The 23,760-nt window shown below is 34.7% G+C and overlaps 2 protein-coding genes across 4 annotated transcripts; one reads left to right on the forward strand and one right to left on the reverse strand.

The window, feature by feature from the left end:
* The first annotated feature begins 5,444 nt into the window (after window positions 1–5,444).
* LOC112528929 lies at window positions 5,445–9,333 on the forward strand. Its single transcript, XM_025139973.1, has 6 exons — window positions 5,445–6,626; window positions 6,848–6,948; window positions 7,103–7,466; window positions 7,897–8,112; window positions 8,530–8,630; window positions 8,751–9,333. The coding sequence occupies exons 1-6, from the start codon at window positions 5,577–5,579 to the stop codon at window positions 9,205–9,207; spliced, it is 2,289 nt and encodes a 762-aa protein (XP_024995741.1). The 5' UTR covers window positions 5,445–5,576; the 3' UTR covers window positions 9,208–9,333.
* A 1,181-nt stretch (window positions 9,334–10,514) lies between these two features.
* LOC112529259 (nudix hydrolase 3-like) lies at window positions 10,515–23,409 on the reverse strand. Of its 3 annotated transcripts, XM_025140443.1 has the most exons (22): window positions 23,105–23,383; window positions 22,887–22,968; window positions 21,966–22,145; window positions 20,885–20,962; window positions 18,989–19,085; window positions 17,652–17,785; window positions 17,289–17,370; window positions 17,123–17,209; window positions 16,123–16,229; window positions 15,858–16,029; window positions 15,562–15,788; window positions 15,394–15,475; window positions 15,016–15,081; window positions 14,625–14,702; window positions 14,438–14,533; window positions 14,119–14,225; window positions 12,630–12,798; window positions 12,313–12,396; window positions 11,613–11,707; window positions 11,430–11,520; window positions 11,003–11,149; window positions 10,515–10,911 (listed from the first exon to the last, which is right to left on the reverse strand). In XM_025140443.1, exons 1-22 carry the CDS (start codon window positions 23,175–23,177, stop codon window positions 10,852–10,854), a joined length of 2,394 nt encoding a protein of 797 aa, XP_024996211.1. In that variant the 5' UTR covers window positions 23,178–23,383; the 3' UTR covers window positions 10,515–10,851. The 3 variants fall into 3 exon arrangements, with proteins under 3 accessions (XP_024996211.1, XP_024996212.1, XP_024996213.1); XM_025140444.1 differs by lacking the exon at window positions 22,887–22,968 and having other exon boundaries at window positions 23,105–23,409; XM_025140445.1 differs by lacking the exons at window positions 10,515–10,911; window positions 11,003–11,149 and having other exon boundaries at window positions 11,613–11,655.
* Between the last annotated feature and the right edge of the window lie 351 nt (window positions 23,410–23,760).

Here is a 23,760-nt window from a genome sequence, read left to right on the forward strand (position 1 = left end):
TATTACTTACAAATAAAAAATACCAGTTAATTATACATACATACATACATGTTTTTAAAGCATACCACTTCCATTGAAATCTTAATTCGTCCCTACAATCTCTCTAATCCAACTAACGTCTCTATAATCTCTTTTTTTCAAAGAGTAAATAGCCATTGTTGATTTCATATTTAATGGATGGTTTTGACTCAATATTTCTTATAATCACCGTCAACTTCCCTTCCTTAAAGCTCGGTTGCTTCTCTTTCAAGGTAAGCTTCAACTTCATGGGTTTCGACCATTGCTTCTGATTGATTTATAGTCTGTATCGATTTTTGCTTCTTTCTTTTTGACTCATTACATATCGATTCTTTATGGGTTTTTTTTTGTTCTTTGTCAGTTTAGTTTTACTTCCTTGGAGCTCAGTTGCTTCTCATCCCCACATCTTGATTGCTTCTCTTTCAAGGTAAGCTTCAACCTTATGAGTGGCTGTATTGATTAACCATTCTTGATTGATTTATGATTTGTAATGATTTAAATAGAATTGTTTTTGATCTATTATGTTATAGAACACAAAGTTCACATAAATCATTTGATAAAAACTATTAAAAACCATTTTTATGCATAAAATACTGTTTATTGATGCATATTACTTACAATTCAAGATTACAAGTAAATTGTGCGTAAGTACAACTTATTAACGCTTCATTTTTGAATTTGTGTAATTAACTATAGATAAACATAATCAAATATGGGATATACATCTTATTTTAAATATAAAAAATCTAAAATATAATTAAGATAATCATTATTTATAACAGAATACTTAAGAACTATCTTTATAGAAATTATATTATTAAATGATAAATAAATTACTTCATTATTAAATGATAAATAAAATATTAAATTAAAGAAATTAAACAAAAAACCAGAACTTTAAATAGTAAATTTGATACTAATATCGACATATATTTTTTTCCAAAACTTTATGGTATATTTAAATTTATATTTTATTCAAAAATAAAAACATTATTGTTTTCTCAAAACCATTAAAAACCATATTATATCGATATAAATAAATAATAAAATTAAAATTTAAAATTTAAATATATCTCGTTATATTATTCGTCATTTATTCATAGAACAACTTGTCTTTTTAAAATACATTTGATTATTCAATGCGTTATTCTAAACCGTATTTCTTGGTCAAATATGATCACCATCTACAACTTGTTTGAATATAATTTAATATTAGGATTGACTCCAACAACAGTCAAATATGATCAACATCTAGAACTTATTTAAATAATTATATATTTACTATATTGTAAAGTATTTGAAAAAAACTCTTAAAAACTATTTTTTAAGTATGAAATATTATTTATTTATACATATTACTTAAAATTCAAGATTACAAGTAATTGTGTGTAAGTACAACTTATTAAAACTTCATGTTTGAATTCGTGTAACTAACTGCAGATAAACATAATTAAATAGAGGATAATCATCTCATTTTAAATATAACAAATCTAAAATATAATTAAGATAACCATTGAGTTCCAACAAAATATATAATTATTATCTTTATCAAAATTATATTATTAAAACAAAAATAAATAAAAAATGAATTAGAGAAATACACAAAAAAATGATAAATATTAAATAATTAGTTTAGTACTAATATCAATATTTTCTTTCATTTTTTTTAATGATATACCTTCATATTAGATTTTATTTAAAAATAAAAACATCAATTTTCTCAAAACCACATAAAACTGTATTATAACATCAACTGAGACAAAAAAAAATGAAACATTAAAAATCAAGATATATCTAGCTGCATTGTGTGAGTACCCTTCTAGTAATAAAAAACAGTGTTAGGGTTGACCCTAACAAGACAAAGAGCCATCCTTTTTAAGTAATAAAATTGGATTTATGAAATGCTAAAAACTTTTAATTATTAAGATAAAATGTTTTATAAGCCTTATATATAAAAGTGTTGCAATAACTTTATATAATATTTTGGGACCACAAGTTTCTAAGATACTTTTTGTTGTTTTTTCAGATGATTAGAAGAAACAATGAAAGAAGATTAACACAATGGAAATAGCAAATCAATCGGCTTGTCTATTGATTCAAACGTGGAATACAAAATACTGAATATGTCTTGGGCGGCGCTTCTCAAATGATAAGTTGATAATTACAATAATAGGTTTTTCTACTCTAGAGCTAGGAAGTTATGCATATACCTTGAAGATATTTACACAAATAGTCCATCTACTTTATTACAAACAGAAATATAAACCTAACATTCTCCCCCTTTTGTAATAAAGGTCGCTTCAGACAAATCTTCTTCTTCTCGGGCGGTGGCCAAAATATAATTCGAATTTGCGCATTATCCTTCTGTACTCTAGCTTCTTGTTAATCAGGTTTAGAGCATTCATCATCATGTTCTTGTCATGCGGGTCAAGCTTGTCAAGTCCTTTTCTATCCAACTCCAGCTTGTTTGACATCTTCAATTTGATTATCTTTAGGGTTCCGTCAGAGTAGGCTGGTAGCTAGCTGAAACATATGAATTTTTTTTCTCCGATGTTGGATTAGACGATGTCAAACTCGGACTACTTTATCAACATGAATAAGGGCAAGGACTCTATGTCTTCCAGACTCTGCTCCGGCTTCAACAGATTTATCTTTGGTTGATTGCTTTCAATGCCCAACTGCAAGTCCGATACGTACCCAAACATTATCTGACGATCATGAACCGCTTGATAGCTTCTAGAGCTATCTGCACGTCTTCCGATCTGATAGTACATTGGCAAATGTCCAAGTACATCGTCTCGAAGTCTTCAAAAGATAAGTTCCTGAAATTAGCTTCTATAAACTTCCATTTCTTGCCGTATGTTCTAAGAACGCTGAAGACTGGAAAACGGACATTCAAGAGTTTGTCGGTGTAGATGTTCTTAATCCCCATGATCTTATGCCTTGATTTGACCATTTCGAGCGCTTGAGCCTTTGCTTTTAGCATGTGCATATATTCTATGACCTGTAAGCTATTGAGGTAAGTGATCTGCAGATCTCGAACCAGATCCAATTCCACAATTCTTCTTTGAAGATTTTGATCTTTGAATCTTCAAGGAATGGAACTCTGATTCTCGTTCTCTCCCACCTTTCTACATGTAATACAGCTAGAGTACTCGGGCCCGTTGTTCTCTGACTTGTTGGAGGTTGGGGAATCGACCGATCTCTCTGAGGTGAATCAAGTAAGGCGTTTGTTGAGATCGTTGATGTGGTCGAAATCCTCTTCTTCGAGCATTTCATCGTCAGAGAACATGTAGAAGTTGTCAATCTTTTCTTTGATTTGGTGTGGTTAAGGCTCTTCTTCATCAGATTCAATGTTGATAGTTGGGTACAGGACCTCAACAACTGCAGTTAGGGGTGCTCAAAAACCCGACCAACCCAACCTAACGCGAAACAACCCAACCCGAAACAACCCGATGTCTAATCGAGTTGTAAAATTTTCAAACCGTAGGTATTGGGTTGATATTGATTTATTATTATTTGAACCCAACCCAACCCGATGAACCCGATATTCTTTTATTTCTTGTATTTAATATGATTGTTGAATTTCTATTAATATATACATTAGATAATTAAACTATCATGTATGTTTTTCATATACACATATTTTCAATCTATTCATATCGCTATATAACTCATTCATATATATGTTCAGTAACTGTGAACATATATATGTAAATTGATAAAATTAACTGAATGTGATATACGTAAGAAATATGGATAAGTTGTATCAAATGGTTGATGATGAAAAAGAAATTATGAGTAGAAAAAAAAAATTCAAGGTTAGAAGAATATTTTAATATACCGAAGTATCAACCCGACTAACCTGACCAACCCGTACAGGTTGGGTTGCACTTTGGTTTGGATTGGGTTAAGATTTTTCCAAATCGCAAGCATTGGGTTGGGTTGTTCAAATGTGTTCAACCTGATCAACCCAACCCATGAGCACCCCTAACTGCAGTAGGCATTTAAGCACTTTGAGCTTCAGCAACCTCCGACTTTTCAACCATTGGCTCTGGTTCCCCCTCGGCGGCTTGTTGACGTTGACGTTGACCTTGACCCTGTTGATGTTGAGACGATTCTACACTGGGACTTGGTCTTTGGATATGTCGGGTGATGCCATGGCCGGTGGTTCTTTGTCATTTCTCCCTCTCATGGTGATCGGGGTCGTCATCCATGTCATTATGTCGTCTCTTTGACCCAAATGCCTGACTCTTGCAAGTGTCCTCAAGAAGATTAATCCTCTCGGACATGGTTTAGAAACCGGATCTGATGGCGTTTGCCACGTCATTCAACATGCTTCTATATACTAATCTTTAACCTTATAATAAGATTGGCGTATACATTTGATTGACTATGAAGAGTAATTTTCACTAACAAGATTGTTCTGACTTTGGAGTTGACCAGGATTTGCTTTCGAAGAGCCTCATGAAGTCCATCTACGTTTCTTTCCTTGCAGGCTTTTTTCGCTTGATACTGAATTAGAAGAAGCACATGGGTAATTTTATTCGTGTTAAATTTATATGTTTTATTGTATTTTAATACAAATAAAATTTTGCATTTTTTTATAGTCGTTAATATATAAATGTTAAATTATAATAAAAGATCGAATATAATATTAAATTTAAATGTAATAAACTAGAAAAGTTATATCAATATTTATAAATGATCATGTTATTTATATTTTTCTATAACCAAAATCTCATTTACTAAACTATTCATATACTTTTTATAAATTTATGTCACATAAATATAAAAAAAACATAATATGATATAAATTAATTTTTTATACCTTACAATTTCTTATACTATTCATTATCATATCAATAAAAAGTACTGATGTTATATTAATAATTATAAAAAACTAATTTTTTTAATTAAAAATCATATTCACAACCATCATAATTTTTATTAAGAAATCTTAAATGCCACTTAGAAAATGCATTTAAAAAACTAAGAATTTACCGTAATGGCTGAGATCTAATGGCTTAATACTGAAAATAGAATCACTTAACCACAAAGGTGGTGTTTAATTGGTTTGAGTTTGGTTTCAAAGGTTAAAAATACCAGGAGGTTTCAAGTTCAAATCCAAGAAGGAATACAAAATCCCCTTGTGGTCATGAATGTTCAAATACGGTGACTCTAGACTATCTGCAAAACAAATGGTTGTCTTGAAATTAATCAGCTCTAATAACAAATTAGATATACAGGTTAATAAAAAAAAATAGAATCATTTGTAACCATTTGTCACAAATAATAAATAAATTCCAACTTGAATAATTCCATCGTGTACATACACACCCCATTGAATACGTTTACGTAGTTAACCCATAGGCTCAAAACCACTGGCAGCCTTATCCGAATCATCAATTCCCTGCAAACCCTAAACCCCCTCCTCCCCTCGATCACAACCTCTTCCTCCGACGAACCACGAAGACCCATCAACAGTGAACTCCCTCTCTCCAAGCTCAAAGCCTTCAATATATGCTTCGGGTTGCTACAATTTCTCAAAACAGTTGATGGCTTTCTTCTTCGATGAGTTTCAGCATCTTAAAATCCAACTGGAAGAAATAAAATCAGCCACCGACAGCTTTGCTGATGACAAAGCTATCGGAAAAGGTGGATTTGGGAAGGTATACAAAGGAGAAATCTCTCACACTAAGGGCCGAAGCATGGTTGCTTTTAAGCGTCTGGATAGTAGATATGGCCAAGGAAACTCAGAGTTCTGGAAGGAGATCATGATGCTTTCCCGTTACACACATGAAAATCTCGTCTCTCTTTTGGGATTTTGCGATGAGGGTGCTGACAAGATTCTTGTGTACGAGTATGCATCACGTGGAAGCCTTGATCGCCATTTGAGTGCCRCTACTCTCACATGGATGCAACGKCTTAAGATATGCCTTGGGGTYGCAAAGGGACTAAGCTACCTWCATGATCCCATGGGGACACAACAAAGAGTGCTTCACCGTGATATTAAAAGCTCCAACATCTTACTTGATGAGAATTGGAATGCTAAAGTTTCTGATTTTGGCTTGTCGAAAATAGGCCCTGCTAATCAGAAACACACGGCGGTTGTCTCTAATGTTGTAGGTACCATTGGGTACCTAGACCCCTTGTATCTCGAGAAGGGCGTGTTAACGAAAGAGTCTGACGTATACTCGTTTGGCGTGGTCTTGTTTGAAGCATTGTGTGGCAGATTATGCTTTGAATACAGTAATGGTCAGCATCAGACTTTAGTGCGATTGTGGAAACAAAAATGTAAAGAAAATAAGTTAGATGAGATTATCTTTCCAGATCTGATGCAACAAATGGATGTGAATTCCTTGGAAACATTTTCAGACATTGCATATCAATGTTTGCAGAAAGCTCGTGAACAACGGCCACTGATGGCTCAAGTTGTGGAAAAACTGAAGATTGCACTTCAATTTCAAGAGATTTATGAAGTGATGGAACTGCCAAAGGAATATAGTGCAATAATCAAGACTTCATTAACTCCTCTAATCTTTAGATCCGAAGCGGAACTAAAGAGGCTTCTTTCAGAAGGGATCCTCGTTAATGGTGGAAAAACGGTAATTAATGTTATAAATCCCTGTTTACGAACCGAAATATAGGAGGATTAAAAATCCTCTTGTGGCCACGGAGGTTCAAATGCGGTGACTCCAGGCTATCTGCAAAGCAGGTGGTCGCCTTGAGATTAATCAGCTCGCGGGCTGGATATTCATGTTAATAAAAAAATATATATATAGACATAGACGAACGCCAAACTAATTTGTAGTTATTTTACTGCCAGTGGTTTTCAAGAAATTGGAATGGTGAACATTGTGAATTGATATCCGCAAGAGAATGTTTGAAGTCGGGTGGAAATGAACATACGTCTAAAGAGATTTCAAGGTATGTTGTCCTCCTCTTCGATGCTTTTGTTTTTATGTTTTTGGTTAATTAAAAAGTGTATTAGCTACGTATTTCTTAAAATGTGTGCATTTATATCGTGGATAGTTACTTTTGGACGAAGTAAGTAATATTCTTCTTTGCTTCGTGATGTCAGATTTGTACGAGGTAACTATATACCATATAGGGGGAGATTCAAAATACATGCCACAACTAAATTCTTGTCGCCGGGTATCATGTACAAAGTAAACCTTGTGTTCAAGTTCTTCTCACCATTACAGAACTCGAGGGATCCCACATTTTTCGAACTCAAGTACCAACTGGGAGATGAGATGGATTCTTCAATTTCATACCTTGCTTATGGGAGAGAAAATGGATGGATGACGGTTGAATTGTATCATTTTACTAGCAATAGTACATGTTTTGACCTTGACATTCTGTTTGAGAACCTAATGTATGATCTTGACCGCACACCTTTAAAAATCATAATAGAAGGCATCGAGTTTCTTCCCCTGGACAAAGTAAGTTGCCAAATATATATATATATATATATATATATATATATATATATAGTGTTGGGTTCCGGAGAGAAAGAGAGTTAAGGTGAGAAGCATAAGAAGGATCTCCACCTTTGGATGCACATTAGGATGAGGAGCATTGAATTAATCCCTGTATCAAGCATAAGTCATGGGTGGGTTTGAGATTAAAGGTGTGATGAAAGAGTCTAGATCTCTTGTTACGCTTCTCACCTTAACTTTCCTTCTCACACCTATATGTATATGTGTGTGTATGTATACATCATTTTGAAGAACAGACAAAAAATGTTCTTTTCTTTTCCAGTTTTCTTTCAAAATTCAAGAACACAACGTAAGAGAGGAGATATGGCATTTGGAGAATGGGAGTTTCTTCCATATTTGATCAAAAATTCAATATGGGTATTGTTTTTTATAGGTGGAAGATGAAGTGTTAGAGGATGAGGAGGAGGATATGCAACCAACATCAGATTCTGATGCATATTGGGAACAAAAGTTGCCAAATGATTATAAACAAATAATCAAGTGGTCAAAAGATACTACCAAATGGACAACAAACCAGGAACTCTATCATCATTTTTGCAAGGGATTCCTAATTAAAGGGAATGGATTCCTGATCAATAATGGTGACGAGGTACATCCGATATGCAATGATTCATTTCTATCGCCTTTTAACCAAATGAAATGACCATGAACATGGATGGGTCTGCTGGTTTAAAAAGGATCTTGGAATTGCTATAAGAGTAGGGTTGTTTGTTTACCTCTTAATAGTTCCATTAAGAAGCAAACTCTGAATCGTTAAGAAGTGAATCGTGTTTGGCAAAAAAAAAATCTGCGTCTTAATGGTTCTAAAACTCTTTGAATGATTTTGTATCCTGGATCTCCCTTAACCATTAAGAGCCCTAATTTCATTGTATACTATTACCAGACAATTATCTTTCATTTTGCACTATATCATGAGAGTCTCTTAATCATTCTGATCACTTAATTATTTTGCACCAAACCATTCAGCAATTGCCAAACAGTCCCTTACACGTCTATTGATTGACAGTGGTTTTCTCTAGCAAAAAATGGGAAGAAATGTCCTATGCTATCAGCAAGCACGACTTTGGTAAAATCCGACTGGGAATGGGATTCTTTCTCCGAATCAAGGTTATTTCTCTATCTCCCACACTCTTTCCTCCTTGTAGACTTTGGCAAAATCCGACTTTTGTATGATCTAAATACACATCCAATTCTAATTATCACACTAACGGAGTTTTTTTTTTGCAGATTCAAAGAAGTGGCTCTTAATTGTGCTATCCAATTTAGTATTATCTGCAAAATCAGATCCCAAATATTGTCTCCTCAATCAGTTTATGCTTGTTACCTTGTCTATAAAATAACAACAAACCACTCCGAGTTTGTGCCTCCTTTGCGGGTGGTAGATAAAAGACATGGTTTAAGTGATCGTCATTTGGCTAGTTTGTGGTATATCTATCTACTTAGTCCTCAAACCCGAGTCCTCAATCCAAAGGATGGTCAAGACACCCACAACCCATCGAATATACCTACAGTCCTCCTTCCACGATTGAGGAACGATGGTTGGATGGAAGTTCAAATATGGGAATTTCAAACGGGTACAGTCACTGAAATGATTTCGATGCACTTTGAGCTGAGAAGTGCCCCTTTATGTTTTTGGCCACTTAAAGGGCTTATTGTGCAAGGCATTGAGTTTAAGCCCTTGTAGAATCTCTTCTTTATGATTCAGCCGACATTAATTGTAAATATTATAAGTTTTGTTTCCGTGGTTCAAGCAGCATAGCATCGCATCACATATTTTGTACAATTTTTAATTTTATATAACACACATATATATAAAATAATTTATTATTTATGTAATATTTTTGGACTTTCTGTTTTGGAATTTGAGTTTGATCTAATATGACAATTGACAATATTAATAAATTAGTTGGACACGTCACAACTCACACCTCCAATTTAGTTTGAAGTTGATTTTTTAACTTGTTAGACTATTTTTAATTATGCAATATGTATTTAGGAATCGGATGTATTGAAACTCTTTGTTTCTTTGGACCACGGTCACTTTACGGTGCAGTTTGGACTCAAACGACATCAAACCGTATCACAAACACCCCATCAATAAAGTTAGTTAACAAGATGGATGATATATTTTGTGTTCCTATTAACAAAATTTAAACAGCATTCCAATTAAGACGACAAATTTAAAAACTTAATATATGCAAAGCGAAAAAGACTGCAAAACCAACCAAACTCTAGCAAGTAGTAGTGTCCAATACAACAAAATTGAGTTTATAGGACACCCTCAATCTTTTAACGTCCAAATAAACCGCTTTATAGGACTTAATTTATAGAACCAAAATATAAAACGTCTTATCTAAAGGTGTTGTAATGAGTTTATACGACGCTTTTGAGCGTCTTAACAAGTTTTTAGGATATTTTTAATACCAAGTGTCGCATTAGCAACTTTATAGGAGACTTTTGAGAAAGTGTCCTATAAACTCAATTTTTTTAGGACATTTGTTTTTATAGGACAGTTTTTCAAATAACGTCCTATAAAGTTGCTAATGAGACACTTTATATTAAAAGTGTCCTATAAACTCAATTTTTTTAAGACATTTGTTTTTATAGGACAGTTTTGCAAATAACGTCCTATAAAGTTGCTAATGGGACAATTTATATTAAAAGTGTCCTAAAAAACTTATTACGACGTCCAAAAACGTCATATAAATTTATTACAACGCCTTTAGATAAGACATTTACTTTTTTGGTCCTATAAAGAGGTCTATTAGGACGCTTAAAAATTGAAAATGTCTTATAAAACCGATTTTGTTGTATTGCACCTTGATGGAAAATACCATACCAGCCTTATGACTTCCATCATCTTATATGCCCAAGACAAAACACACACACACACACACACCAGCCTTATGACTTCCATCGTCTTCGTTGACGGTGACCGGCAATCGGTAGGGTTTGTCGCAGACCGAGGTTTTGATCGAGGGAGGGCTACTGTTAGAATCAGGTTTGAGAATAACTCAAAGAAAGATATGTTGAAAAGATACCAGAGTGCCTGTATGAACAAACATATCTGTACTACTAACTTTACATATAAAACGATCCATACTTTATTTATCCGACCATTCTACCTCATGTTTTCATGCACATTCTGCTTACTCGTCCTAATTTCCAGACAAAAACTTGTGTTTCTTGATGCGTGTACCCTTAATGAGCATTAACATAACATCGGGAGCGCCAACGGTTTCTTCTCGATAAACGAATTAAGGCACTTCAGTTTCCCAGGAACAAAGCCATTGGCAGATCCAAATTGAAGAAAGACTATTAAAGTTGCTTACTTTTTGTGCAGTAAGTTGGTCATGATTGGAAAATCTGGAGCTATATCAACTGGGACCTGTAAATTGATGGAGATACACATCAAATTAGTGTGTGTGTGTGTGTGTATATATAGACACACACATGCAGGAAGATAAACATGAATTTACCTCAACTTTTGCCAATTTTTCCAAAGCAATGTTCAAAGGTTGCGTCATTTCAGAATATTTTTCAAGAAGCAGTCGTGCAGCATCTTTATCGCCTTTGGCCTGTATCATAAGTACTTCCCTACTTAAGCTCTCGACCGCACCCCCAATCTATTACGACAAATTAAACAATTCAAATCAATACAAACAATTCTTTATTTGTTACATTGCTTTCATTTTTGCTTTTTCTTTTTCTCCTCTTTCTTCAATCTTATTTTTCTGTTCAAGCGGACCCACCATTCCGTTTCACAAAAAATATCATCCATTATCATTTTTACTTACATAGGTCGAGGAAAACCATAGGTTATGTTGTTTTCTCATGATGAGTTTGATTCAAACAGCTGCCATGATCTCAATCTGATTCACGAAAACAATATATGGGGAAGTATACCTTATCAAAGTCAACGGAGAATGTTTGGTCAGGATGTAAAACAAACGCCCCTTTCTCGAATAACCAGTTAAACTGTAGTGCTTGTCCTTTGCTGATAGACACGAGTGAAAATCGATTATTATAAATGTGAAAACAACACATGATACAAAAAGTTAAAAATGATGATTAGCCGAGTGGAGTTACCCATGAGCTTCCTCTAACCCAAAACGAACTGAGCGAAAGCAGCCTGCAAGGAAAGAAACATAGATGGACTTCACAAGGCTCTTCGGAAGTAAATCCTGGTCAACCCAAAAGAAAGAAAAAGTCATAACAATCTTGTTAATGAAAATAACTCTTGGTAGTCAACGAATTGTATATGGCAATCTTATATAAGGTTAAAGATGAGTAGATAGAAACATATACATTCATTTACACAAAGAACACCAACATCAATCACAGGTGGTGGGAGTTGGATTTCAATCCTTATATGGACATTTTTGGTCAACATATGTGAAAGGCTATCAGTCTAAGTGCTTGTTTATTAGCACTTAATGAATTTAATAGGACTCGCATCTTATTCGGTCAGCTACATATGACTGTTTGGCAGTGGCTTAATGATATAGAAAGTGGCTTATTCATTGAGCTTTCAAGGGAAGCTTTATACAAAAAGCCAAGTTTTTTTCCAAAACTGCCCCTCACAATTAAAAACATGTTTATTCCATCTATGAAAAAATCCCCCAAAACAAAAACCTTCTCAATCTATACAGACAGATTAATGACACAAACATCTTTATCCATACAGGTTTTGATGGAAAACCAACCAAACAGCCCCTAAAGGAGGTAAGAAAAACATGAAAACTATCATGATAAATTAACGAAGTTATTGTACTATGCCCTTACTAACCTTGGCAATAAGGAAATTCAGGGCCCAAAGGCCAACAATGTCAGCTTTCGCTTCTTCAAGGGCCGAGTGAAGTTCTTGTAGCTCCTGTTTCACCATATAATCAAGAAAACAAACCAATATGTCATCAGATCAGAAATTATCTCCAAAAAACAAAGCAACACTTCGTTAAGTTTAATCTTCCATTTTTTCATGTGGCATGCCATGAGAATGTTTACATGGGTGATGAGTCCCAGCTGTTAGTATGTGTCATCCCAAGGCCAGGCCTACTAAAGAACGCTTGAATTTCAAAATATATGTGGAAAAATAGTAAAACTGACCAATCTCACGGTCGACTTCCGACCACTTGGAAGTGTTATTGTATGAGGTCCTATCCCATGACAGCACTCGTGGCAAATTGTGTGAGTGAAGAAAGAGTCAAAGCCAACTAGCTCCCGCTGTTCCTTTGTAATACATAAGTCAGCTATAGGCTGGAGAATTAACTTGAACCTGCTTAGGAATAAAAAATCACAGGTATAAGATCGTTTTTATAACTTAATTCTCAAATGTTCTAGCTCTAGACATAAAAACATATGTATTTAAGAATGCATATATTTAAAGAATGCATATATATATATATATATATAATATATATATAGGGTTGGGTTCCGGTGAGAAGGAAAGTTATGGTGAGAAGCGTAAGAAGAGATCTCCACCCTTTGATCAATCCTAATTGAATGTCAATACTAGTAAGGTGTACCGAGATGCACCAAATCAATTCCTTTCTAAACCGTAATTCATGGGTGGGCATGAGATTAGAAGTGATCAAGGGTTCAGATCTCTTCTTACGCTTCTCACTATAACTTCCCTTCTCATACGATCCTTCGCCTATATATATATAGCTAAAGGTTATTTTGAGAAATGGTAAATATTTTAGAGGTAAAGAAGTGATCCTAGCCCTTCATACGGTCAAGATCGGATTTGACCCGTCAATAATTGCAGCTTTTACTGGTCAATAATTACGGCTTTGACTAGCCAAAAATTGCAGCTATGCGAAAAATAGAGAGGGTAGTTTTGTAACTTTTACAAATTGGCGGCAAACGGGTTCATATATGAACCTATGTTATACACATATGAACTATACAATTCATATGTGAACTCGTGTAATTCACATATGAACTATTTAAACTGACTCACATATGAACTAATTAACTGATTCACATATGAACCCATTGAATAAGTTAAATAGTTCACACGTGAACTAATTAACGGGTTCACATATGAACCTGTTTGCCGCCTATTTGTAAAAGTTACGAAACTACCCCTCTATCTTCCGCATACTCATGCGAGAAATTATCAGGTGCTTCACGGTCAAAGCCACAAATGTTGACCAGATGAAGAGCTAGGATCACTTCTTTACTTCTCAATTATTTATCACTTCTCAAATGTATAGGGTCAGATTCAGTGAAAAACCGCTAAAAAATGAAAAACTTAGGAACATCCTGGTAACTGTACATCTGGACAGTATGGACATGTGCATACAAGTAATATGTATGCAATTCGTCCATTATGCACATGTGCATAACATGCACACAAGCATAAAAACCAAGAAACAACTTTAATTACTTATATGCACGTGCATACCATCCAGATGAATGGTTATCAGGGTGTTCCATAGTTTTTTTTTTTTGTTTTATTGGGAGGTTTTTCCCTGAACCTCCCTCTCTCTCTCTCTTATATATATATATATATATATACACACACACACACATATATATATATATATGTGTGTGTGTGTGTAAGAGTGTGATCATGGTTCGTTCACTTTACTTTGCCTCAGAAACATTCTTCAGCATGACCATTGATGTACCGCGATCTTTTACAATACGCTCGTCATTCGGAAGATTGAAGGCAGCAGTTTGAGGACCCTTTACATCCTGCATTAACATTATAAAGAAACCTCGTATTTTAATTATATGGTTTCATCGAAGTCATAGGTGTACAAGTGGAACTCAAAACATTCTAAAACGTATTACTCCCCGTGAACCATAAAAGGTTAACAAAATTTGTAGTTTCAGATATAAGTGCAATGATTCTTTTTTAACAAAACATTTAGTTAAATACTTCTGTTAATCTCCAAGGGACTCACTCCTGAATTGTAAACAAGCTCGATGACACGAATAGGTGCAGATATCACGTCTTGTGATTTGTATATGTTATCCATTGGAAGATTTTGCTCCAATACCTACATAATTTCATTGATTAGATAAACAGAAAATATCATTTATAAAGTCGAGAATACTTAAATTTGATCAAGGATAAATCCAACATGATACCTTCAATTGATCCCCAAAGAGTTTAACTTGAGCAGTTGCTTTATCATCCCGAATTCCTATAAATGCCTCAAATGTTGCCTAAGGAAAAACTAAGAAAAGCCTTGGTCAATTCCTATGAAGTACCTAACAACAAAAATAAATATATGTTCCATATTTAGATAATAACTTGAATTTTAATCTGCTCTCTTACTTTTCTTTATCTTTTGCCATGAAAACATAGTGAACGATGCAAGTAAAACACCATTTCTTTATGCCAGTATTTACTTGTAAGATTGGAACCAAAACAATTATAGGAAAAAACAAGCAACATTGGCCATACTTAATTTAAGATTCACTAAATAAAGACGAAATAAGCAAAGATGCAGGACAAGATTATCCATGTAAACAATACCTTGTATCCAAATAGCTCATCTTCGTACGTCTCGTATGGACCAATAGTAACATCCAACTTAGAGTCCTGAGGAAGATAAAAGATGCACACAATTACTATATTTAACAAAACAACAGAAAAAATACACAAAATATAAGTGCTACCTTAAACAAACCAACTTTTTAACTTCAAAGAGAGTGAAATATAAACAAAGTCTTGATGACCCTATTGTCCTCAATTCTATTTAAATGATACAAAACAGCAAATTTTAAATGAAGCCAAAATAAATGTCTTACCATCTTTAGTCATCAAACAATATCTTAGTACTTTGTGTAAGTTGACACTCATTTGGAACATAGAAAAATTGGTAACCTATAATGGAGTTAAGTGTGCACTGACCAATTCCATCCAGGCTATATCAGAGTCATAGTAGTCATTTGAAAGGAAAGCATCAGCCTTGCTGTGTAACAGTCTCTTCAAACTACAAACCCGTAAAATGGCTATGTTAGAAGCTCGTACATTTGAATACATATGAATCAGTGCTAAAAAACTTAACGATATCTATACCTAGGTGAACGGGTCAAATCTCCTGCTTTATGCAACAATTCAGCAGCTTTTGCAAGAAAGGCTGAATATTCTTGAGAGTAAGGGCTGATATAGAGATCGCTCGTAGAATTATTGCTAAGTGCTATATTATTAGAATCAGAGTCGCTATGCCTTCTAATAACATTGAAAAAGCCTGTTGCATCTTGATATTCAATTTCTGAAAGCCCTTTCACCCATAATCCGAATTCCTGCCCAGAAAAATGAAAACCATTAGTGTACATACGGGTTTGACACATATGAACAAACAAATCTTATACCATTTTATCCATGTCAGGAGGGTAGAAGTTGGCACCAGGTGGTTTCAGCATCGGAAATGCAGCTTTGTATTCAAGACCTTTCCAACCAGCCACTGGCTTTGTGGCTTCAAGAAGCAACTTCACAGCAGAGTCTGCAGTCGTCAAAAATGCTTCATTTTCATCAAGACAAGACCTGTTAAGAAAAACAAACTCAACTTCGAAAGTTAAACCATCTACCCTTTACCAATTACTCCCTTGTGTGAACTGAAAAACAAATAATACTTACCATGGACTCTTATTTATTGAATAGTACTTCAATTTTAACATGTCCAACTCAGACATTTGAGCATGCCCATTTAACCATTCCCTTAAAGATGGATTGCTGTACCAAACCTGATTCAGGGAAAAAAAGATAATAGAAATTAGAAGCAATATTCGGTCAAAGTCTTCATCTTTAACTAAGAAAATCACATAGAAAAATTAGAAGGCTCAAGTAACTACAACGAATCTGGCATTAGTAACTCCTACAAGCCTATCTCCTCCTCCTTTGAGTAAATGTATTTTAACTAGCAGGATCAATAAAGATAGTGAGATCATGGTATGGTGCTATAGGTTGGTACATCCTAATTACTTATACCTTCAAACGCTATTTCCTCATTTTTTTCATCAATGAAAATCATTATTGTAATTTGCTTGATTCGCTAGAAAAATTAGAAGATCCTTCGTAATCTCCTATGGTTTTGTTTCCTTATTCCAAGAGAAAGAACCAATCGTTACTATATCTATTTTCCCATTCTATCTAGTATAAATAGATGTAAATACATGGGAAATAAATAAGAAATCAATTTAGGTTTTCTATAAAAAATAACATAATGAGATGGTAACCCTTTATTAACATGGGGAAGTATTTCAAAGCATAAAACATAAGTTCTAATAAAAGAAAGCAAGCAACTACTTATTAATCATTGTAGATCTGAAAAGATCATCTAGTCCATTAGGGCCTTCACAGATTTCCTTTAGGTCTTTATATCACTCTGGTTTCACTTTTAATCTATTATTGACCCTAAAAGTAGGAAATGCCAGAATGTTCGTAAATCAAAGGGGAATATACTGATTGATTGTAGATCCAAGCTAACAGATGACAAACAAAGATTCAAAAGATTAGGTGTTTTTTCAAGTTCACTATTTCTTTCGTAGAAATGATTCGAAATCATCATTCAGTAAACTAACCACGTGTGTATAAATCAAAATTTATCAATGATTTTGTATAAGTTCATTCTATAGACCTGCTGGTGGAAAATATCATCCATCGTTTTTGCAGCTTGAATAAGTAGAACCAGAGCTTCCTTGTCCTCCTCAGTGAGACCTGTCAACTGTCATAGAAGAATTTGATTAAATTTCTATCATTTTACTCTGATAATAAATAGAGATAATGGAAAAGAAGAAAGCAACCTCTGCCGTAAGTGAGATAGGAGCATAACGATTGAGCTTCTTTTGCAGAAGCAAAGTCCGTCCTTCCGTGTTGTCTTGGTACCTAGCAGAAGTTTCATCTAAAAAATAAGCTGCTATGAAGCATTCATTTATATGGAATTTGAGTTGCTAACAAGCACAGACTTCAAAATGATCAAGTTGGGAATCAAGCAATAGTTGATGGTCGTTGTCGTAACAACTAGCATACCAAATATGCCTTTGTTGTTGGATGTGTTTGATATGGTACGTGATTCCCTATAATGTAATTATGATGCACAATATGTATCACAATTAGACAACTATTTATGTATGCATATAGGAGTGCTTCTATGCTCAAAGATGTACCTTTTGGTAATTATGTCAAACAGTTGACCATATTGTCCATCCATTTTGTGGGGTACATAATGAGGGTCTCCTTTAGCAAGTAAGTGCTTGTAGTCCTCAACTGAGATATATTTAACAGCTGAAACTTCAGATTCCTACAAGGAAACCAAACAACATTGATTTTTAGAACAAGTTTATAGCTCGATAAACCTTCGCTTTGTACACGCCCACAGCAGGCGCTTGTCGATTGGCTGTCTTATTACTTGTATCACTTTTTTAATCTCTAGAAAATTTATCAGTCGTCTTATTTTTCATGTTTTAAGTCAAGTACACTACCATTAAACCTGTTTAGATGTTACTCAGTCCATGTACTTTTGCACAGTCCAGTAGATAAATTAGTCAAAGAATTTTCAACCTCCAACTTCTCTATTTGTATATATATACAGACATATGCAACTAAGCATGGTGGAGGCGGTGTTCGCATGTCTGTTAGTGTAGGATCTATACAATGTATTTCTGAGTAGACACGTAGTCGATATTTTCAGAGAACAAAGTATTGCATATAACGTTTAGTGTTACAAAAAGTTGCATAATGAATCTCTACTTCATACCCTCCATTGAAAATTAAAGTGCGTGTTGACAAAAGAGAATAAAATCCACATTTAAGAGTCCCATTTAATGTAAAACAGCACAACGTTCTCATGTTCTGCGAGTGTAGTTACAATCCTTGGAACTTAGTGAATCCCGGAAAGTAAACTCTAATTTGGAACCAAGGGAGTTAACTTGAAGCTTTGTTATTAATTAATGACAAAGCAATAATGGTTTGTCCAGTGAATTTGATGATGTTTATATATCAGGCATGTATATGCCGGAGCTTTTGGGTATGTCCCTTTTTTGCTAGACGCTATCAGTTGCAACTTTGTTATAAACGAACCAAACCAAACCAAACCAAACAAAGCCCAATATATCCCACCCGGAGGTGGGGTTCAGGGGGTGGACGTATGTAGACTTGACCTCTACCCCAAAGAGCAGAGCGGCTGTTTCCTTGAAGACCCCGGGCTTGTTCAAAGTATGGGGGGAAGAGGACAAAGCTTGCCTAAAAAATTTCGTGAAAAAAGAACATAAGGACATTCAAAAAAGAAGAGCTTGAAGACAAGAAAGGCAGTGCTAAAATTTAAAAAACAAGTAAGCAATAAAATTCAGAGAGTAAAACATACATGTGGAAGCAGGTGCATGAAAACGTAACCAAGGTAGGGAGGAGGACTACACACCCCTAGTCTAATCTAGGATTTAGGAGGTCCAACTTCCCGCTTATTAGCCCTGCCCCCAAAATAAACAATGACTAGATAAACCATTACCTGAAGAGTAAAAGCTTCCAAGGGAATTGGGGCTAGCGTTGTCACGAGATAAACATCATCAAATTCATTATCAATGAACTTGCCATCATTTGTAACACTACAACCAAATGCAAAGGCATATAATAACTTCATGATAGCAAAGCAGAACATTAAAACTCAGCAGGACGAGCGCAAACGCAAAAGAATAATATGTTACAGAAGCACACAAACGTTAGTAGAATATTAAGAGCTTAAGAAAAAAAAATGATACTGTTGTACCTTAGGTAGTGGGATCAAATAGTCAAATATGGCAGGCTAGGTTACAAGTGCCTAATGCAGTGGTACAAGTAGGTAATGCAAGAGTAGGAAAGCGGGATAGTACAAATAAGAGGGGGTTAGGTCATTAGGGTTTTATTGATCAGTTCATGTGTTTTTTATGGGCGAGAGCCTTGGGAGACATCTGGAAGTCTCGAAGTGCCTGGAACTCGATTGTAACCCTTCGATTGTCTGTAGTTAATATGAATCATTCTCCAATTCTGCTGTTATCGATTCGGTTTGTATAGGAAACTTATTTGGGGAATGAATAATACATCTCTGTTGTGAGAGAAAAGTATGAAATCAACTTAGACCACGTTTGATAAGAGAGAAATGATTAGTTTCCCATCAACAAACACAAATTTCGGGTATTTCGTCTTTTATTGGTGAAAGAAGAGCCACCATAGGTATGGCCTGTCTTGGATGCAGATTTACTTAATTAAAACACTTGAAACACACAGCAATGAAAGAGACAAAATGGAGAGTTGGACGTAGAATAACTGAGTGGAAAGGGTACACAGGACAATACTGAACTGAACAAAACAGTGATGAAATTGGACTGTTGAACAAATGGCTTAACTGTAGAAATCCCTGAAATTTCTGGTTTTGCAGTATAATGCCTAAAGTTTCTGAATTTCAGAACAGGGACCAGGCTTTCAGTAACTTAAAAAACTATCACAAAGCTGCAGAAAATCACATTAGGGACATGGAATTTCCGGAAATTGTAGCACGGAGCCACTGACCTCGCGTGCAATGTAGAATAACCCCTTAACTTTCAAAATTTCCAATTGATCCTTGAATATCTTATTATTAGGTGAATGACCCCTCAACATTCAGGCAATGATAAGCCCTGTACTTTCTGGAAACAGTTACAGAACCAAGCTTCATTGTATTGAACAAGAAAGCAGATATAACTGTAAGCCTGATACAACTAGGACCCATAAACAACTTACTTCTTTGTGCCAAACATGCGTAGAAACAAACAATATGCATCTCTATTTCATATATAAAAAAGGATAGTGGTAACCAAAAACTGAGCAGAATCTATGAAGAAGATAAGTTTCACTATCGATTAAGAAAGTCTAACTGTTTGGTCATGGGAGCATGAGCATATAAGTCAGGAAATGAGATACAAAGTTTACAAGGCCTAATTAAAAGCTGATGCCTACGGCAGGAGAATGCCAAACTTCATAAAATAGCAAACCCATGAACCTGAAACAAGATTTCTCTTACTTACATTGGATATCAACTTTCAAAAATATGACATCAAGAATGCCAAAATAAGGACTTCATCTTTTGCTTACTCTTGAAGAAATTAGGCAACAAACAGGTTTACATTTCAAGTTTGGTGGTTGGAGGGTGAGGTAAATGGATAATTATAATTAAAAAAGGGTTTTCCAAAGAGGCAAGGCGATAATTAATTTGAGACACCTTCAAATGTAAATTGCATTCATTGTTTTGGGACAGATATAATTATGCAAGATACTTTAATTTATGAAGGCTAATATTTAAGATTCCATGCAATACAAGAATGTTCCTATGTTCATATTTGGTGAGCCACTTATAAATAAAACTGGCATGTCAATTATATAGAAGGTCTACCATTCTTGCAAGAAAACAAATAACAATTCAAAGGCATCCTTTGGGAGGTTTACGCCAAGCTCTTCCTGAAGCTCTCTCCTGCAGGCATATGACATTTAGAAGTTATAAAACCATAAGTTAAAGCATTGTATGAACATCACATAAACCATTTGAGAGGGGATTACTGGGAAGTGAAGCAGTTTAGAAGTAGTAATCTTATGATAGAACACATGCACTTATTTGCAGACTTTTGCAGGATGATTTTTCCTATTTTGGAACTTGCAATCACTATGGAACTTGTTCCAAGGCTTGCTATCATATAGGAATATTGCCTTCGAATATAGTACATTTGTTACATTGGTTATTATTGCCAGACAGCAATGAAGAAGGAAGGAGCATATATATAGAATAGAGAGAGAGAGACTCGGGTTCAGGGGAAAACCACCAAAAAATGAAAAACCGATGAGCACCCTAATAACCATTCATCTGCACTCTATGCACTGTGCATGCAAGTAAAATGTCCCTAATAACCATTCATCTGCACAATATGCACTGTGCATAAAAGTAAAATGTCCCTAATAACCATTCATATGCACAGTATGCACTGTGCATAAAAGTAAAACGTTTCATGGTTTCTATGCATGTGTGCATTTTATGCACATGTGCATACCGGAGAAATTACTTTTATGGACATGTGCATACCATAGAGATGATTGGTTATGAGGGTGTTTCTCAGTTTTCCATTTTTTGTGGTTTTCCCCTGAACCGGACTCTCTCTCTCTCTCTCTCTATATATATATATATATATATATATATATATATATTTGTTTTTCTTAGGCACTTCACGTCAAGGAATCTTAGAAACAGAATGTAAATGAACAGCAACCTGATCACCTGAATAACGCAAGTACAATCTTGACTCTACTAATTGCTGGTTTGCTTAACCTTGCAGTCTCAAGCAGTTTATTGAACTCATAATACATGTTTTTTCTACTTACTACCATTATAAATAAATTTGAGGATTGTAGCATAAACCCTTACACATAAAGACTCACATTTGGCTAGTGCATCAAAAATGTTTATCAATGGGTCCATAATTTACCTGGCAGTGATTAGCGATGTATCTCCAGCAGATACATGACCTGCACTGGAGATATCCCATAATCCAGGCCACGAATCCTTGCAATCGGTGCGTCGTTGGAGAAGAAGTTCTTGTGTACTTTCAGCAAAAATCCACACATGAACAGCTCGGTGATAATCCCCCTCTCTGTGCACAGCACTTCTGTACAAGGTAGATACAAGAGTTATTTAGTACCTTTCCTTTAGTATTTAAATGTTTGACGGAAAATAAACAGATAAGATCTCTCTCTCCCTCCCTCCCTCGGCCTCGAATATAAACATGTCATCTCAAAACATTACGTACAGTTAGCATTTCCAACTCCTCTAAATAGTCCAAACCTTGAGGATCTGCTCAACCGGCAAAAAAAGGCCAGGCTTTAGGGCTCCTCCGAATTCCATATGTCACTAGTTCAAGTCTTGGCCACTAGAGATTTTCTAGGCTATTATTTTCAGAGGCCATTAAATTAGTCAAGGTACGTCCAAGCTCCCTGGGGACACAGGGTTACAAGAAAAAGATAGTCCATGTTGATTATCAAACTCAAATTGACTAACTTCCAATCTCAAAATTGATATGAACTGCTTAAAACTCCTACAGGAATTTGATAACCACTTGAGAGTACATGAAGATTATTGCAGTTATTTGGGTTTTTGTATGGGGAAGGAAATAAAATCCATTCTGCTTTGAAGCAAAAGAGTTCATAGCAGCCATTCATGGTCAACATAAAGAGCAATAAACACAAAGATCCCAGATGAAACTTCATATCAAACAGATTATGAACTATTTCAAAACTGGAAAACTTATCCCAAAAAATTCTGCAAAAAAGAAATATAACTGTGACACACAAAATACTTGAACCAAAACTATGACTTGTAAAATTCAAATTTGATATGGGGAACTCGTTACAATCTTCTTGATGTAATTTGTAATTCAAACCCCAAGAATTCATATAAATGTTCCAAAACTTGTATCCCCTTTCTCAGTTTCCCTGCAAGAATTACCGAAGTAATCAAAGTTTAAGTCGATATAGAAACCTATAATGACGTGACACTATTTTGAAATGGGTTAACTATCAGAAATAAGAAACCAAACAACAAACATAGAAGATGAGCAAGAAATCTGACCTGGGTTTAGAAACACCAGTTTTGAGACCAGTTTTAGTGAGGACGTCAAAGTGCTCTTCTTCTTCTTCTTCATGTAGGTGATCGGCGTGGCCCATTTTTTTGGTTTCGCTTCTTATGTGGTTAATTTAATTTCAAGTGACACACAATCGACCGATTAGAAGGAACAGGGGAAACATGCAGAATCCTGTTTTCCTAAACTCTAACAATGAATTGCTTATTACGATTTAGGAACAAAAATGGCACGTATGAAATTGACCTACTTCTCCCAAATTTTGGTGGTATGAAATAGTTATGTTTTTAACATCAATCAAACGGACTCTCATTTGTTGTTTTTTAACTGGTTACAAAAAGTTTATCTATTTTCGTATTTATAGTTTGTTTGAGGTTATAATATTTAGACAAAAAGTTGAATAATATAAACAAACAAGATTTTTATTATTTGTTACAATAATAACAAATGCGAAAACAGTGTCAATTTATGATAATATGAGAACTAAAAATCCATGTGATTAAGGAATGATCAAACCTTCAAAGTCAACGTGTCAAGTATGCACGTTTTTGTATTGACCATTTCTTAATTACATGTGATTTCTAGTATAAAATCGTATATGATATAGATGTTCGACTTTATTATCATTTGACCCCACCCCACCCCA

This window comes from Cynara cardunculus, assembly GCF_001531365.2.
Source record: "Cynara cardunculus var. scolymus isolate 2C chromosome LG 16, CcrdV1, whole genome shotgun sequence".
NCBI lineage: Eukaryota > Viridiplantae > Streptophyta > Magnoliopsida > Asterales > Asteraceae > Cynara > Cynara cardunculus.

What these genes read in the sequence shown, in the direction of transcription:
- LOC112529259 (XM_025140443.1), bottom strand. Translation starts at nt 23,177, where the DNA reads ATGAAGAAGAAGAAGAAGAGCACTTTGACGTCCTCACTAAAACTGGTC. An exon ending in ACTGGTGTTTCTAAACCCAG is followed by an intron (nt 22,969 to 23,104) that starts GTCAGATTTCTT and finishes TAATTCTTGCAG; the next exon opens with GGAAACTGAGAAAGGGGATA. An exon ending in TCAATAAATAAGAGTCCATG is followed by an intron (nt 16,030 to 16,122) that starts GTAAGTATTATT and finishes TTTTCTTAACAG; the next exon opens with GTCTTGTCTTGATGAAAATG.